This window comes from Terrapene carolina, unplaced genomic scaffold, assembly GCF_002925995.2.
Source record: "Terrapene carolina triunguis isolate 2854851 unplaced genomic scaffold, T_m_triunguis-2.0 Scaffold714, whole genome shotgun sequence".
Lineage (NCBI taxonomy): Eukaryota > Metazoa > Chordata > Testudines > Emydidae > Terrapene > Terrapene triunguis.
In genome coordinates, this window is record NW_020665065.1 from 10,636,534 (window position 1) to 10,650,331 (window position 13,798).

The 13,798-nt window shown below is 42.2% G+C and overlaps 1 protein-coding gene across 3 annotated transcripts; it reads right to left on the reverse strand.

Annotated features, from left to right (window-relative positions):
- Positions 1-1,039: 1,039 nt before the first annotated feature.
- On the reverse strand, positions 1,040-13,730 carry LZIC (leucine zipper and CTNNBIP1 domain containing). Of its 3 annotated transcripts, none has more exons than XM_024210591.2 (7): positions 13,647-13,730; positions 12,270-12,398; positions 9,207-9,342; positions 7,868-7,966; positions 7,043-7,138; positions 2,547-2,628; positions 1,040-1,436 (listed from the first exon to the last, which is right to left on the reverse strand). In XM_024210591.2, exons 2-7 carry the CDS (start codon positions 12,368-12,370, stop codon positions 1,378-1,380), a joined length of 573 nt encoding a protein of 190 aa, XP_024066359.1. In that variant the 5' UTR covers positions 12,371-12,398; positions 13,647-13,730; the 3' UTR covers positions 1,040-1,377. The 3 variants fall into 3 exon arrangements, with proteins under 3 accessions (XP_024066359.1, XP_024066361.1, XP_024066360.1); XM_024210593.3 differs by lacking the exon at positions 13,647-13,730 and adding an exon at positions 13,521-13,583; XM_024210592.2 differs by lacking the exon at positions 13,647-13,730 and adding an exon at positions 13,487-13,552.
- Between the last annotated feature and the right edge of the window lie 68 nt (positions 13,731-13,798).

Consider the following 13,798-nt stretch of genomic DNA (forward strand, 5'->3'; position numbering starts at 1 on the left):
AAAAGATTTCCTGCTCAAATTGGCATGAAGTATTTACAGATACTGAGCTAGAAAGTAATACTGCCTGTATTGTAACTGTTTGAATGATCCCCACTATTGAATGTACAGAACCAGTGTGCACAGATATTTTACAGTTACAAGAACAATGAATGGAACACACATCTAAAGCACCAAGTACAGTTCTTCCATTTGGACTAAGAAGCAACCACTACCCATCTACAAAAGCAAATGCTGTAAGCCCTATTTAGTCTATACCAACTGAGTCAGAGGCCTGATTGTCACACAGTAAAAAGCTGTAGTGCGCACAGGACCAAATTGTCTTCCAGAACCAGGCTAAGACCTGGACAGTATGAGGTTTTATTTTGCTCCACCTAAACTCTGAGTTTGTCCTGGGTTTTAACCTAATTCTGGCCACACAGGCCCCATTTGCACTACAGCTGTTAACCATGTGGTAAGCAGGTCATGAGAAAACAGCATTGCAACTGACGCCTCTGATTTAGTTATAGCATAGACCAGGATTATGATTGGGGCTGTTTGTTTCTACTTACAACCTATTTCATGCTGCCCCAGAAATGTGGGGAAATAATGGTAGCTTGTAGTCGATACATCCTGGGCAACAGCAAGAGGTCACAGAGTGGGCCTCTCACTGCCATTTCCTAGTGCTTCCCTGTCTTTTCAATACACGAGGTTAAATTACTCCAGAAGACTCCCAACAGGGCTTCCATTGTTTGCCAACCAACACTCAGAGATACAATGGCATTCATTCATGTCCAGAGCAAACACGCAGGCAGCGAATGTTGGTATGTGTACTCTCATTTTGGATTTTTTGGGAACAGTTTGTCTGAAATCCTGTCTTTCTACAAACAGTCTTTTTTTTTTTTTTTTTTTTTAAAGTTACAATGTGTTTTTATACTTAAGCTATTCAGTAGGGACTAACTCCAGACAAGACTGAATTTTACAGGCAAGCTAAGGAATAGCTCTGAAAACTGACCCATTTGCTGGGACTCAATGTGTTTCTGAAAAGATCTACTCACTGTCATCACACTGAAAAAGATGACATTTTAATAGTTGGAGAAATACACATTCAGAAAAGTGGAAAATAGTTGATCCCTTTCAAAGAAGACAATCATAGTCAGCTTTTGAAATACCACTTAGTGTTTAGCCTCAGAGCATACATTGCTATGGGGTACAGACACTGAGGTCCCAAAGTGCACTTTAAGACTGTTCACTTTACGTTGTCTTGTGACTAAGATTGAAGTCCTCCCCCACCCCCACAACAGTTTACAAAAAAATCAAATGAGCAAAAAAACCCAGTTACAATATGATAGAAGTCCAATGGTGCTGACAACAGGAGAAACTCTAGCCCCACACACCTCTTCATTGCTTTGATTTTTCTACTTCAACACTGGCCAGAGCAAAGACTTTGTCTCCAGATCCTATGGAGGGAAAAACAAATAAAAATGGTCTTTATCCCATCACCACCATCCCAGATTAGAGAAACAGTAAGTTATTAGCAGGGACTGTGTTTTGGAGGGGTTCATTTTTGATACCTTAAATCAGACAAAATAACACAAGAGTACTTTTGGGGCAAGAAGTCAAACCTACATTTTGAAAACAAAAACATTTCAGGTATAACTTGTTAAAAAATGGGGCCATATTCTGGCTTCAGCTATATTATGTGCATGCCTGAAAAGCGGTGGCCAGGAAAGTAGCTGCAAGGCTGATGGCATCCACCCAATTCTAACCCACTTCTAAACCTAACAAGATCCAAGCTTCCCAGGACCTTTAAGCTAGAGCCATGAGAAGATGCATTCCAGGGTAAGGCCCCAAGTTCAGCAAGTTCACACCCTGGACTGGCCCTTCACAAGCCTATCCCACAACGATTACCCCTGCTTCACTGGAAGCATTCACGTGGCAAAGAGGAGTAGTCAGAATAGAGGCTCACAGAAGCACTGCTTTCTCCCCAGTTTGAGAAGCAACTGGACTGAAATCTGGCCCAGAAGAATCTAGATTTAATATTGGAATGTGTTGATATGCAAAATTAATTGCATACTGAATGCACGTTCAGTCTTGCCACTTTTGGGGGGTGGGGGGGGGTGTCTGGTTATGACAGTGGTGAGAGAAGATGTGTTTCACCCCTGTACTATTTGTTGCTATGGCAAGAAACTGCAGGGCTCTCAGGGCCAAGAAGGGAAAAGGCTTTTTTTCCCCAGGAGTACTGGAAGAGGACAAGGAATTTGAGCAGAAATCATGTTTATCCCTAAAAATGTTGTCCCTATTTACTAGGTATAACTCCCAAGGCCGCCCCATTACGTGGAACACTTAATGGTTTCTTCCACATTAGGTTTCTTCCACATTGTACTTATTCTTCCATAGAGCAGTATATCTAAATTTCACCAGCATTATACTAGGACATATATTTTTAAGTGGCATGGATATTTTTGGTCAGATTTTCCCTTTTAGATCCCGAGTCATGTAGCCATTTCTTTCCACTAGTACACGGGGATGCTGAGAAGCTTTGATGTTAGGGGTATCAAGAAACTTACCAAGGTCACTAGAGACTCTCTCAAACTGGCTGAGGGCTGCACCTGCATTTGCTGACAGGAAAGTCTCATCATCTGGAGTCAGCTGAACCAGAAAAACCATATATATATATGAACTGGACACCTTAATTGCATAATCTTTTTCACTTTGTAAGGATATGTATCTGTGTATATATGAAATATTTCATCCTGTAGGACCTGTGAATCGGATATGCTTTTAAAGTGATGGCATTATCTGACTGGTGTGAATGCGAAGTAAGCACTAGAGAAAGGTGCCAGATAGACAAAAATTCTTTCTGTCAATCAACAGAAAGGGAGAGCACAAGCAGCGTTGCTGCAAGCTTCAGCCAATTGTATCAATGAACCTCAATGCCAAACTGCAGAGACTACCTTTAGGAGAGGAGGTCACCCTTCATCTTTGTGCTGAGGCTGTCAACAAGGATGCGAGCCACAATGGTGTTTTTGTGATTTGGACACCTAGCCATGAGGAACTGGATACCAGTCCAAACTTATTTCACACAGGCCAATGAACAGACTAACAGCTTTCAGCCACTACCTGCCATGGCCATATTAAAGCAATGACTTAGAGATGACAGTCTGTTTCATTACAACCCTGAACCATCTGGTCACGTGCACATTTTGGTTTTTATTGTGTGGCACTCCAATGCTTTGTGACAAGTGACATTTGTATGAATATACAATAACGAATTAGCATCACAAAGTTGGAAGTGCCAGGAAATTCAGAGGTAAGATCAACTTCTTATTTAGGAACTCATCAAGACTGTATTCTGATTATTAAAGCAAGACAGAAATTGATGTGTCTGATACGAGCCTTCCAAACTGTTGGCGTCAGCAATATGGCAAATTCCCACAGGTGAAGCCTGCTGCATTCCTTTAGGAGCCCTGAGCATCCTCCCTGTTTTGTCACCTCACACCCACCATCTTCAAGGACCCAACTCGCCTAGATTCCTTTCCCAGGGTTTGGGTGCCCTGTCTTTGAAGCACTCCCAGCTACTAATGGAGTGGGAGTTTGCACCTAGAAAATGAGCCCTTATAACTATGCTATTCTGGAAATAGCCTATTTAAAAAAAAAAAAAAAAATCTTTCAAAAGACAAAAACAGTGTAGCTCTAACATACTGATAAGGCTAGTTTACTGCACTGTACCAATGGAAAAATTGAACACTTGTGAAATAATTATTTAGATGAAGGAAAGAACTGAATACACATCAGAATAATGGAGAGCATGAGTTCCCTTTAAACATTATAGACTCCTTTCCAGGCTTTAGTTCTTGAAAATATAAGATATACTACAGCCATCAGGTAAAGGATATCAACACTGTAAAATAACTATAAAATTGGAGAAAAATTATTATAAATAAATTACATAACTTAGCTCTGCTGCATAATTACTCATTTAGCAACCTGTTGCTTTGAAGACCATCTCATGATCTTTAGCCCTTATATAGCATTTTATCACTTCAACGTGTTGTACAGACATCAAATTAATCTTCACAATTCTGTGAGGTAGGTTAATCTTAATTTTAAAAATAAGAAATACAGGTGAAAGATCATGCTCAAAATACAGAGTACCAGTTAGGATTAGAACCCAAGAGTCCCTGACCCTTATCTTCCTGTCCAATATACTATGCCACACAGCCTCTCATGGAAAGTGCTGTACACTTAAAGAGGTCCTGAAATGCATTTCAACACAACATCCTAAATTAACAACAGATTGGATGGAAACACTTAAATTACAAATAAATGCCTTTTAAACCAAAGTATTTGAAAATCATGTCCTCCTTCATCCTTCTCAACCACCCAAATCCCAGTTCAAGTTTTTGTGCATTTCCTTTAAGACCTGATGAAATCAGAGGTCCTGTCTACACTGTAACTTAAATCAGTACTGTAACCAATTAGCCTCTTAGAGCCAACTCAGCATGGTTTGAGCCCACAGAAAACATGGTAATATATGGCTAGCACTTTGAAAATCAGCCATATGTTCAGCACACTTTTACTTCTGGGGGCATTCTGCACCAAGAAATTAAAAATTCTGCAGACAGTATTTAAAAATTCAGCAAATTTTATTTGTCAAAATGTCACTACATAATCACGCCAGTTTCAATTATTTTGGTAATTTATTTCAAAATACCTGTCAGCCAGTATGTCTAACAATACAGACACACACTAAAATTCCCCCAGGAGTAGAGAGTTAAAGAAACCCCTGTGACAACCCAGGTCCTCTTTCTCTGCCCCCTTCCCTCCCCCGAGCCAAGCCAGAGGGCTAGACACCCACAACCCCTTTCTCCGAGTCCAACTGCAGCGCCCCTCTGAGCCAATACACCCAAACCCCTTCCCCCCCAGAGCACAGCCACAGGGCCCCCCTAGATCAGATACCCCCATCCCCTCCCACCCTGAGCCCAGACAACCACATCCCCTTCCCTCAGAGCTCAGACACCTGCCCTCTCTCCCCGCACAGAGCCCATGGATCCAGAGGGAGAAACAGTCTGATACTCAGTCCCAGGCTTGCACAGAGTTTCCTATCCTGCCCTCTCCTTCCCTCAGGGCGGGCGGGGAACTGCAGCTATCAGGAACCCTCTAGCTTCCTCTCCTTCCCCCAGCAGTGTCTTCTATGTGCGAGCTGTGCTCTGCCGGGTCCAGTGGCAGCCAGCAGCATTGCAGTCCATGTCTGAGGAGAAGGGAAATTCTACGCACACAACGTTAATTTCTTCAAAATTCTGCATTGCGCAGTGGCGCAGAATTCCCCTAGGAGTAACACTTTCTGCAGTATACACAGATACCTTCCCTATCTGTACTTAGTATGTAACTGGTTCCTCCCTCCCAGTTTCTGTACCTGGAACAATGTTCTACCTCACGTGTCTACTGGGAATGTCTAAGACAGTAAATGACAGCTGATTACTTTCTCTTAATCAATTCATATAAACAAGATGGGAGGTGCGGCAGATGTACACACAAAAAAGCTGACAAAGGATTGTGCAGCTTTTCTCACAACTTTATGGACACAGCTGCATTACTGGTTAGAGTTGTATTTACAGCATAGATGGGGCCCAATATCAAAAATATTGTAAGGAGTGCAGCTCCTTGCCTTGCTTTAGTAGTTAGTGACATTATTAACTCTCACAAGAGAAACACAGATACTTGAACTCAGACTTTGGCAGCTTAAAAAAAGTCTTCCATTTAAACTATAGTTAACTAAGTCTATCCAAGTAGTTTGTTAATGATTTAAGATCTTAAGTAACTTTTTGCAATTATTTCTTCCAAGCCATTTTAAGCATCAGCATCTTAGACCAGGAATAAAAATCTTTTGGAGGAAGGTATTGATTAAAATGAATACTATAACTGGGACACAGGTGCATAAAATACAAGTCATGTCTTCCACACGAAATATCCAAACCCCAGGCACTATCAAAAGAAAACAACTAATGGAATATTACTCAAGTAACTCGCAGCAAAACACATACCAAGACACTGGAAAGCTAATGTGAATCTGACATCACAAGAACAGGCATCTTCCTCAATGGAAACTGCTTCCTTTTTAAAGCTAACATACATGGGGACCATTTCCTTCACAGACTGGCAATAGGAAAATATAACTGTTCCCCTCATCCCTCTAGTGGTTAGAGACAAGAATTAAGAGTCAGGATTCCTGGGTTCTATTCCCAGTAATTCCATACATGCAGCAAGTCACTTAACGTCCCTAATTCAGTTTACTCACCTGCATAATGGGGATAATACCTACCTTTCAAGGGTGAAGTAAGACAGTGTATTATTGTAAGCCTTTGATATTTTCTTTCCATGGCTGGGTGGTTAATTAGGGAACTAGTAGTATTGCAGCTTGTTTTAAGCAGGTACTAATTGATGTTAGTTATATGTCATGCACTCAGATGACAATCAATGAGTCCACTTTAAATTAAGGTCATGATCAACCATCCATGAAAGGGTTTATACAACTGCTCAGTATTGTTCTCTATACTCTCCATAGCACACTCTTCAAGGAGACTGAGTGGCACTGAAATTTAGGTTATGTCTAAACTATGAATTAGAAGTCTGATTCCCCAGCTCTCATCAAGCTAGCACAAGTATAAACAGCAACATAGCCACGGTAGCACAGGCAATAGAGGCACAGTTGGGTTTCAGCAGGGTTTGCATTTGGCACAGCTCAACTGTGCTGCCACTGCCTGTGCTATGGGCAGCTACATTGCTATTTATGCTCTTGCCAGCTCAAGGAGAGCTAGTGCAAGTATGTGTACACAAGCAGGGGATTGACATCCCCTAGCTCATAGTGTAGATGCAGCCATAAGGATGCTTCTGCATTACACAATGTAACTGCATTTTCTCTATACATATTTAATGCACACAAAAACAAAACAAGTGTTTAGCAAGAAAGAACTTCAATTCCCTTCTCATAGACTTTAAGGTCAGAAGGGACGATCATAATCATAGCTCAATGAATGACAGATATCAATGCTCATATTGTTACCTTCTCTCCAAGCTTCCTTAGGGCAGTTAGGATTTCCCCCTTCTGCTGCGTGTATAGGTCCCGTCCCAGTTTCCCAACCATCAGATCTCGGTCCATCTGAACAAGAAAGAATATTTTTTTCAAATGTGGAAAATTTCACATGACACTAGTGGAAAATTAACAACCTGACCACCCCAAGAGCCTACATTTAGATTCCTTTTAAAAAAATCCTGTGAATGAATATGACAATTGTGAAAGTGTGTGGTAAGAGCTGTGAAAAAGCCCCCCAACAGCTCTGCCAGTGCCTTTTAATCCTAACTTCAGCATGTTTGGCTATTCCAATCTTTGACCAGTTCTGAACAGAGGTTGCTATTTATGTCAAGTTGTGTGGTAATATTCTGAGGACAAACATCCACTAGGATAACGCCACCACACGTCATTTCACTTGTATCCTATCCAGAATCTGAATCCAAATCTCTGGAGATGAAAGGCTAGTGCACCCAGCCAGTCCCTCAATCTGAGTTCCAGGATCATGGCTCTTCTTCTGAATTTATATTTGTGATAATGGAAGTATTTCTGGTGCTCAGTTTACTATTGGTTACCAGATTTTTTTTGGCTGTATTAGGAAAATGAGGGGTGAAGGAGGAAACACAAGTAACATTTTCAGCCCCCATGCCCAACAGTGAGATAGCTATTTGACGCTGATCAGATTCTGAAAGGCGTCAGAAGATTCTCTGTCACCACAAAATTCACACAGACCCTTAATTTGTGGAGATTGGAAGGACAAAAATCAGGCCAGTTGAAATAAATCTATTAGAGTTAGATTCTGTCTACAGGAATCTTTACCTCTGCCAACCTTGTCCGTAACTGCCCTGGCTGTTTCTTTGCAAACATTCTAATGACTTCTGGAGTTTTAAAAGCCTGGCTGATGGCTGCTTGTATAGCCTGGAAGAAAAAGAATAAGCTAAAAGAATGAGCACACCTAATAGCAAACATGAAATACAGCCACATTACACCAGATTCACAAATGCTGAACAGCACTCTCTGCCTCAGTAGATAAGAGACATTCAGGCCATGTCTACAATATCACTTATGTCGGCAAAACTTGTGTCGCTCAAGGGTGTGAAAAACACATACCCCTGAGTGACATACGTCTTGCCGGCATAAGTTTCAAACCATATATTGGGGATGGGAACAAACAAACACTACACTTTCTAAACATTCCTCCTTGACTTTTGGGCTTTTTTGCTTTATTACTTATTCTACTCCCCTTATGGGATTAGGAGGCATAGTAAAAGTGTCTCTTCTGTTTCTGTAACACTTTCATCTTATTTGCATAACTAACTTAGCATTTCAATTTAAAATTCTTTTCTCCCCTTCATCCTGAAACTCCATTTAAATCATTTAAAGCTAGGAAGAAACTGGGACAGGAGGGCTGGATTGGCACTATGGCAGAGCTGGGGGGAAGGGGGGGGGAAGAGAGAGAGAGAGAGAGAAAGGAGCTAGGGAACAGAGGTCTGTATTGGGACTGTGAGGGAGCCAGGCAGGAACTGGGGGCTGGAACATCGGGGGGCTGGAGAGGAGCTAGGTGAAGGGGGGGAGGGGCGCTGGACTAGGGTTATGGGGGAGCTGGAGAAGGGCAGATTTTGGAATCAGGAAGGGGTCCCTAATCTATTCTTGCACCAGCGTCCCCTAGAGCCTTCCTATGCCACCCAGCAGATGGGGTAGGAACTTCTCACAATGTGTTGCCCTAAACCTAGTTGGTGGGGTCTTCCCCACCAACTTTCATATCAGACTCCACTTAATAAGGTGTCCACTATATTTAAGCCCTGCCCTGGAGATACACAACTCTATTTCTACATATTTAATTACCCTGATACTTACATATAGCTTTAATTTGAAAGACTACAGATTAAATCAACATATACTCGATTAATGTGGAATATTCATATGTTATATGAGTTTGTGTGTGTAGAACAGACAAATAAAAAGGTGTAAATACATGTACACAGTCTGTATATACACACACACACATATATATATATATATACACATACATAGACACACACACACACACACACACCAGTATGTATTTTCACCTTCTTTTTCACAAACTATAAGTATGACATATGCTATCTTTAGAAAGATACCACAGAGGAGACTTCCAAGTATGAATCATCCTTACCAGCTGCATCCCACTGAGTTCATCTATCAAAGTCATATTTCCAGACATGATCTTCTTCAGTGAGTCATTGAACTCACTTAACTGTTCTAGAGTTTCTTTTTTGGTTTCTTCATACTCATCTGCATCCAGTTCCTCTCTAAAGGAAATTCAACAAGCCACATCAACTCTCAGGATTAAACCCAGAAACACACATTTAATTATCTATTAACAAATATCTAAAGTATAGACACTACCTACACTAGTGTGCTTGTACCAGGACTCTTGTATAGCTCCTAGTCCATTAGTTGGATTAAGAATGAAAACTATTGCGATCATCATTAGGACTCAGTGTAGTTAATGAAACAACTGCTCTCAGAAGACAATGAAATAGGAGAATAATGATTGTCCAACATTTCACTCTCTCAAGGGTGGCCTAGGAAGTTCTAGCCTCCTCACAAAGGAGTCTCAATACTTCACTGCTGAAAAACTAAGAATTCTTCACTTTCCACAAGAACATTTTTTAACCTTAATATTGTGCTAGATGAGGTAATACAGGGTAAAATTAAAAATAAAAGTAAAGTAATACCTATGTGTGGAGTAAAGGTCCCCACACCCATAGCTAGCTATGGTAAGGATGGAGCTGAGGCTTTGAATCTTGGTACCACGAGGGAACATTTGTGCAGTTCCAATGGGAACTACTTTTCTAAAACATACCTGAAGGTCAGTCATACCAGAGGCTTATTTCAAGAATGAACATGGAATAGCAGCATCCTCAAAGAAGTAGCTTGTTTACAATCATACTTTCTTAATAATAATCATTCCTTTCTCCCACCATTTGTCTATTTAGATTATAAGCTGTTTGGAGAAGGGACTCACTTAGTATGTATATGTGCAATGCCTAACACAATGGGCCATAATCTTAGCTGGGGACTCCAGAGGATGATACATCGCTACCTCGATATAACGCAACCCCATATAACACGAATTTGGATATAACGCGGTAAAGCAGTACTCCCGGGGGGCTGGGCTGCGCACTCCGGTGGATCAAAGCAAGTTCAATATAATGCAGTTTCACCTATAACGCGGTAAGATTTTTTGGCTCTCGAGGACAGCGTTATATCGAGGTAGAGGTGTACTACAAATTATTTATTTCCCTTTCCCAAAAGAGTTGTACTCCTGACCCCAAAGTTTGCCCCATTATCTACACTCGTACTTCCTCTTCTCATACTCAGTTACAGTAACCTTCTCTCTGAGCTCAAGAGGGCTGAACACTTCCTCAAGGCCTATGGCCAGACAGTGTGGTTTCTTGAGTTGCCCAAAGAGGCACTAGAGGAGCAACTTGAAACATACAGTAGAACCTCAGAATTAAGAACACCTCAGGATGGAGGTTGTCCATACTCAAACGTCTAACTCTGAACAAGACGTTATGGACTTCTGCCACGGGGAGGGGCTGCAGCCGTGGAGGGTTGGGGGTGGGGAGCACTGGGTCTCCAGGCTTCAGCCCCGCAGTTCCGTTCCCAATTTCAGCCTGGGGCTGGGGAGCGCCAGACCTCAGGGCTTTAGCTACAGGGGGAGCGCTGGGGTTGAGACCAGTGCTCCCCTTGTAGCTAAAGCCCTAGCGCCCCCCACAGGGCTGAAGCCGGGAACAGAGTCACAGGGCTGAAGCCCTGAGCCCCAGCACACCCCGCAAAGCAGAAGCCCTGAGCACCGGTGCTCCTGAGAGTCAGAAGCCCTGACCCCCCTCACCCTGCAGCTGCACCCCCACACAACCATGCTGAAGCCCTGAGCCCCAGGACTAAAGCCCCAAGGGAGTAAAGTATTTGTGTGTGTGCATCTCCGCTGCTGCTACATTACTTCAGGTTCCAGAGGGTGTCCGGTTGACTGGCAAGTCCATAACTCTGGTGGTCGTATCTTTGAGATTCTACTGTACTGCCTCAGGTGAAAAGTACAATGGCTTGGAAGGTTTCTACCTCCTGCCAAGCTGGAAATTCAGGACCAAGTTCTGACCTTGGATACCTATGTGGAAATGGCCTCTAGATTACCAGAAGGCTTAGAATTTTGTGCAGCTTTGTTAAAAATACAGTAGTATGGAGCAGGGTAGTCCCACTCTATAGAATTCTGCTGAGACCACATCTAAAACACTGCATGCAGTTCTGGGTGCCTCATTACCAGAACGTGACTGACAAATTTGAGTGAGTTCCGAAAAGGAACAAAAATGCTTTGGAGGTTGGGATAATTCACTGATGAGGAAAGAACAAATACTATGTGTAGGTTGACTAAGCAATAGTTAAGGAAGGCTAGACAAGGTCGCCATCTACAGCTATATAAAAATTGTAAACACGAAGGTGGGAGGCAACTGCTTAGGGTGACAGAATGGAATATTACATTAAGAGCAATGGGATGAAATGAAGAAAAGGAAAATTTTACCAGAAGGAACCTTATGACAGTGAGCTGTATTAGTTTGTGGAATGATTCATGAAAGCAAGTGGTAAAGCCCTATTGGTAGGAACTTTTAAAACTAGGTTGGACAAAGACATCAGAAAATTCACTGTAGAGAACATTTCTGCAGTGGCATGGAGGTGGGCTAAAAGTGTTTTCCATCTTTGTTTTTTATTAATCCCTTAAGAGTTAATATGCAAGGACATCACTGAACCATTTGATTGTGTTTTCCAAGCTACACACAAAAACAAAATAACTATAATGAAAAATAGGGACAAACATCAAGAATAGCATTTGTTTAAAAGATAGTGAACAACGAATTTTGAATTCTGTGAACAGGTGATGATTCCATTGTTCACAAAAGTAGTAGAATGTCACACTCCACCTAAGAATTTCAAATCTCCAAGTGCAACAAGTTTTCCTGAATTCTGTTTTTTCCTGTAGGGGCCATTCTTAAACATGGAAAGAGTAGAAAAAGTTCATTTGAATTTGTCCTGCACTGCTCAATCCAAGCATCCTTATGCTGATTTAAAAACAAAGCCTCAAAGAACTGTGACAGGAATACTGAAAGGTGCGGCATTTTCTTCTGCCAGCTGTTGCTGGGAAAATATTTACATTTAAAAGGGAGACCCTGCCTTTTCATACCTGCACTCCTCCAAGTCTTGCAGCTGCTGCATTAACCTGTCCAACTGCTCTTCCAAGTTCTGTTTTAGTTTACTGGTCTCTATTGCTCCTCTTGAAGCCATTTTAAATCTTTATATGGAAAGTGCACACCTATAAAACAGAGCACATTTTATTGATATCCAGATATGTACCAACTGAATTTAAAAGGTGTCCTGGCAAGCAGGGACTCTACACTACATAAAGATCAATGTGCCCTAGAAGTGTTTCTTAAGAGATGACCCATGAACTACCTGTGATCTGCAGTATCTTGCCTGAGAATACTGGAATAAAAACATTTGGAGACCCTAGCAGTGGCGGATTTGGTAGGCTGGGCAGGAACAGGTGCTCTATGGGATAACTTTTCCCTTAAAGTGGTCAGTAGAGTGAAGAAGTTGAACAGCCACAGCATATCAAAATGGAAACATGACTGAAACCAAGAAGCAATTACTAAAATCTTTAGTCCCTACATTATGGAATGGAATGCATTCTTGACATATTCTTTTGGGAATTAGATAAGCTAGAGAAAGCCTAGGCTTGGATGCCTGAGGCTTCCCCACAACATTATTACAACTATCAACCTTAAAAACTTGTGGTGTTCCCAATCAAACCTCCACTTCTCTAATAAGTTATCTGGGTTATAAAAAACACTTGTGTTCTTGGATAACTTGTTGATTGAAATACAGTTTAGGCCCAAAAACAAAAACAGAGGTCTTAACACTTTGAACTGAAGTCAATAGCCCTTTGTGATATACTTAACAAGAAACTGAAAAATATCCCAGGCACTAGCTAGAAAATTATTAAACACTAAAAGCAACAGGGTGTGTGTGTGTGTGAAAGGGAAGTATTTTGGATGGGGAGAGGGGAGCTTTAAATGTTAGGGGAGAGAAGAAAACTAACCCCCTTCAAATGGATGTGAGCAAATATATTTTTATCTAGCTCCTACCCACTCCCTTTTCACTAACTGGTAAAGAAACAGCAAACACCACCAAATAACCACAACTATGCTAAACACAGTAAAAGCCAATACCAGCTCTATGACTGTCCCTATTCTCCTATCTACTTCCCGCCACAGACTCCACTCATACCACTCACCCTTAGTCCCTATGCACCCTTGGGCTGCCCTACCCCCCACACCTCCACAAGACCCACAAGTTTACCCTAGCCTTTTACTTGCAACCCTCACACAGACGCACCCCTACCCCAGCACTCAAGGGGTAGGCCCCAGCCCCTTACTCATAGTGAAGTGATAAACTGCATCTTGACTATTGTTTTGGAGTGACAAGAGATGACCACCGCTCACGAGCCCCCAGCCCCTTCCTCACACGCATCCCTTCCGCGGGAGACGTGGACCGGCCTCACCTCACGACGTGCTGGGGGGGGGGGAGGGCTCCCTCACTCCATACCCGTCCCTCAGCCTGCAGGGCGGCAGGGAGACCCAACCACACCCACTTCCGGAAAAGGGGACAGCTCCAGGCACGGACCTATATCCACTTCCGTCGCCGAGTAGCCAA

Bases quoted from the DNA above. Each gene is read 5' to 3' on its own strand.
- LZIC (XM_024210591.2), bottom strand. From the start codon at position 12,370: ATGGCTTCAAGAGGAGCAATAGAGACCAGTAAACTAAAACAGAACTTG. The intron at 7,139-7,867 runs GTAAAGATTCCT...TTTCTTGTTCAG, and splicing joins TACGGACAAGGTTGGCAGAG to ATGGACCGAGATCTGATGGT. The intron at 1,437-2,546 runs GTAAGTTTCTTG...TTCCCTCCATAG, and splicing joins GAGAGTCTCTAGTGACCTTG to GATCTGGAGACAAAGTCTTT.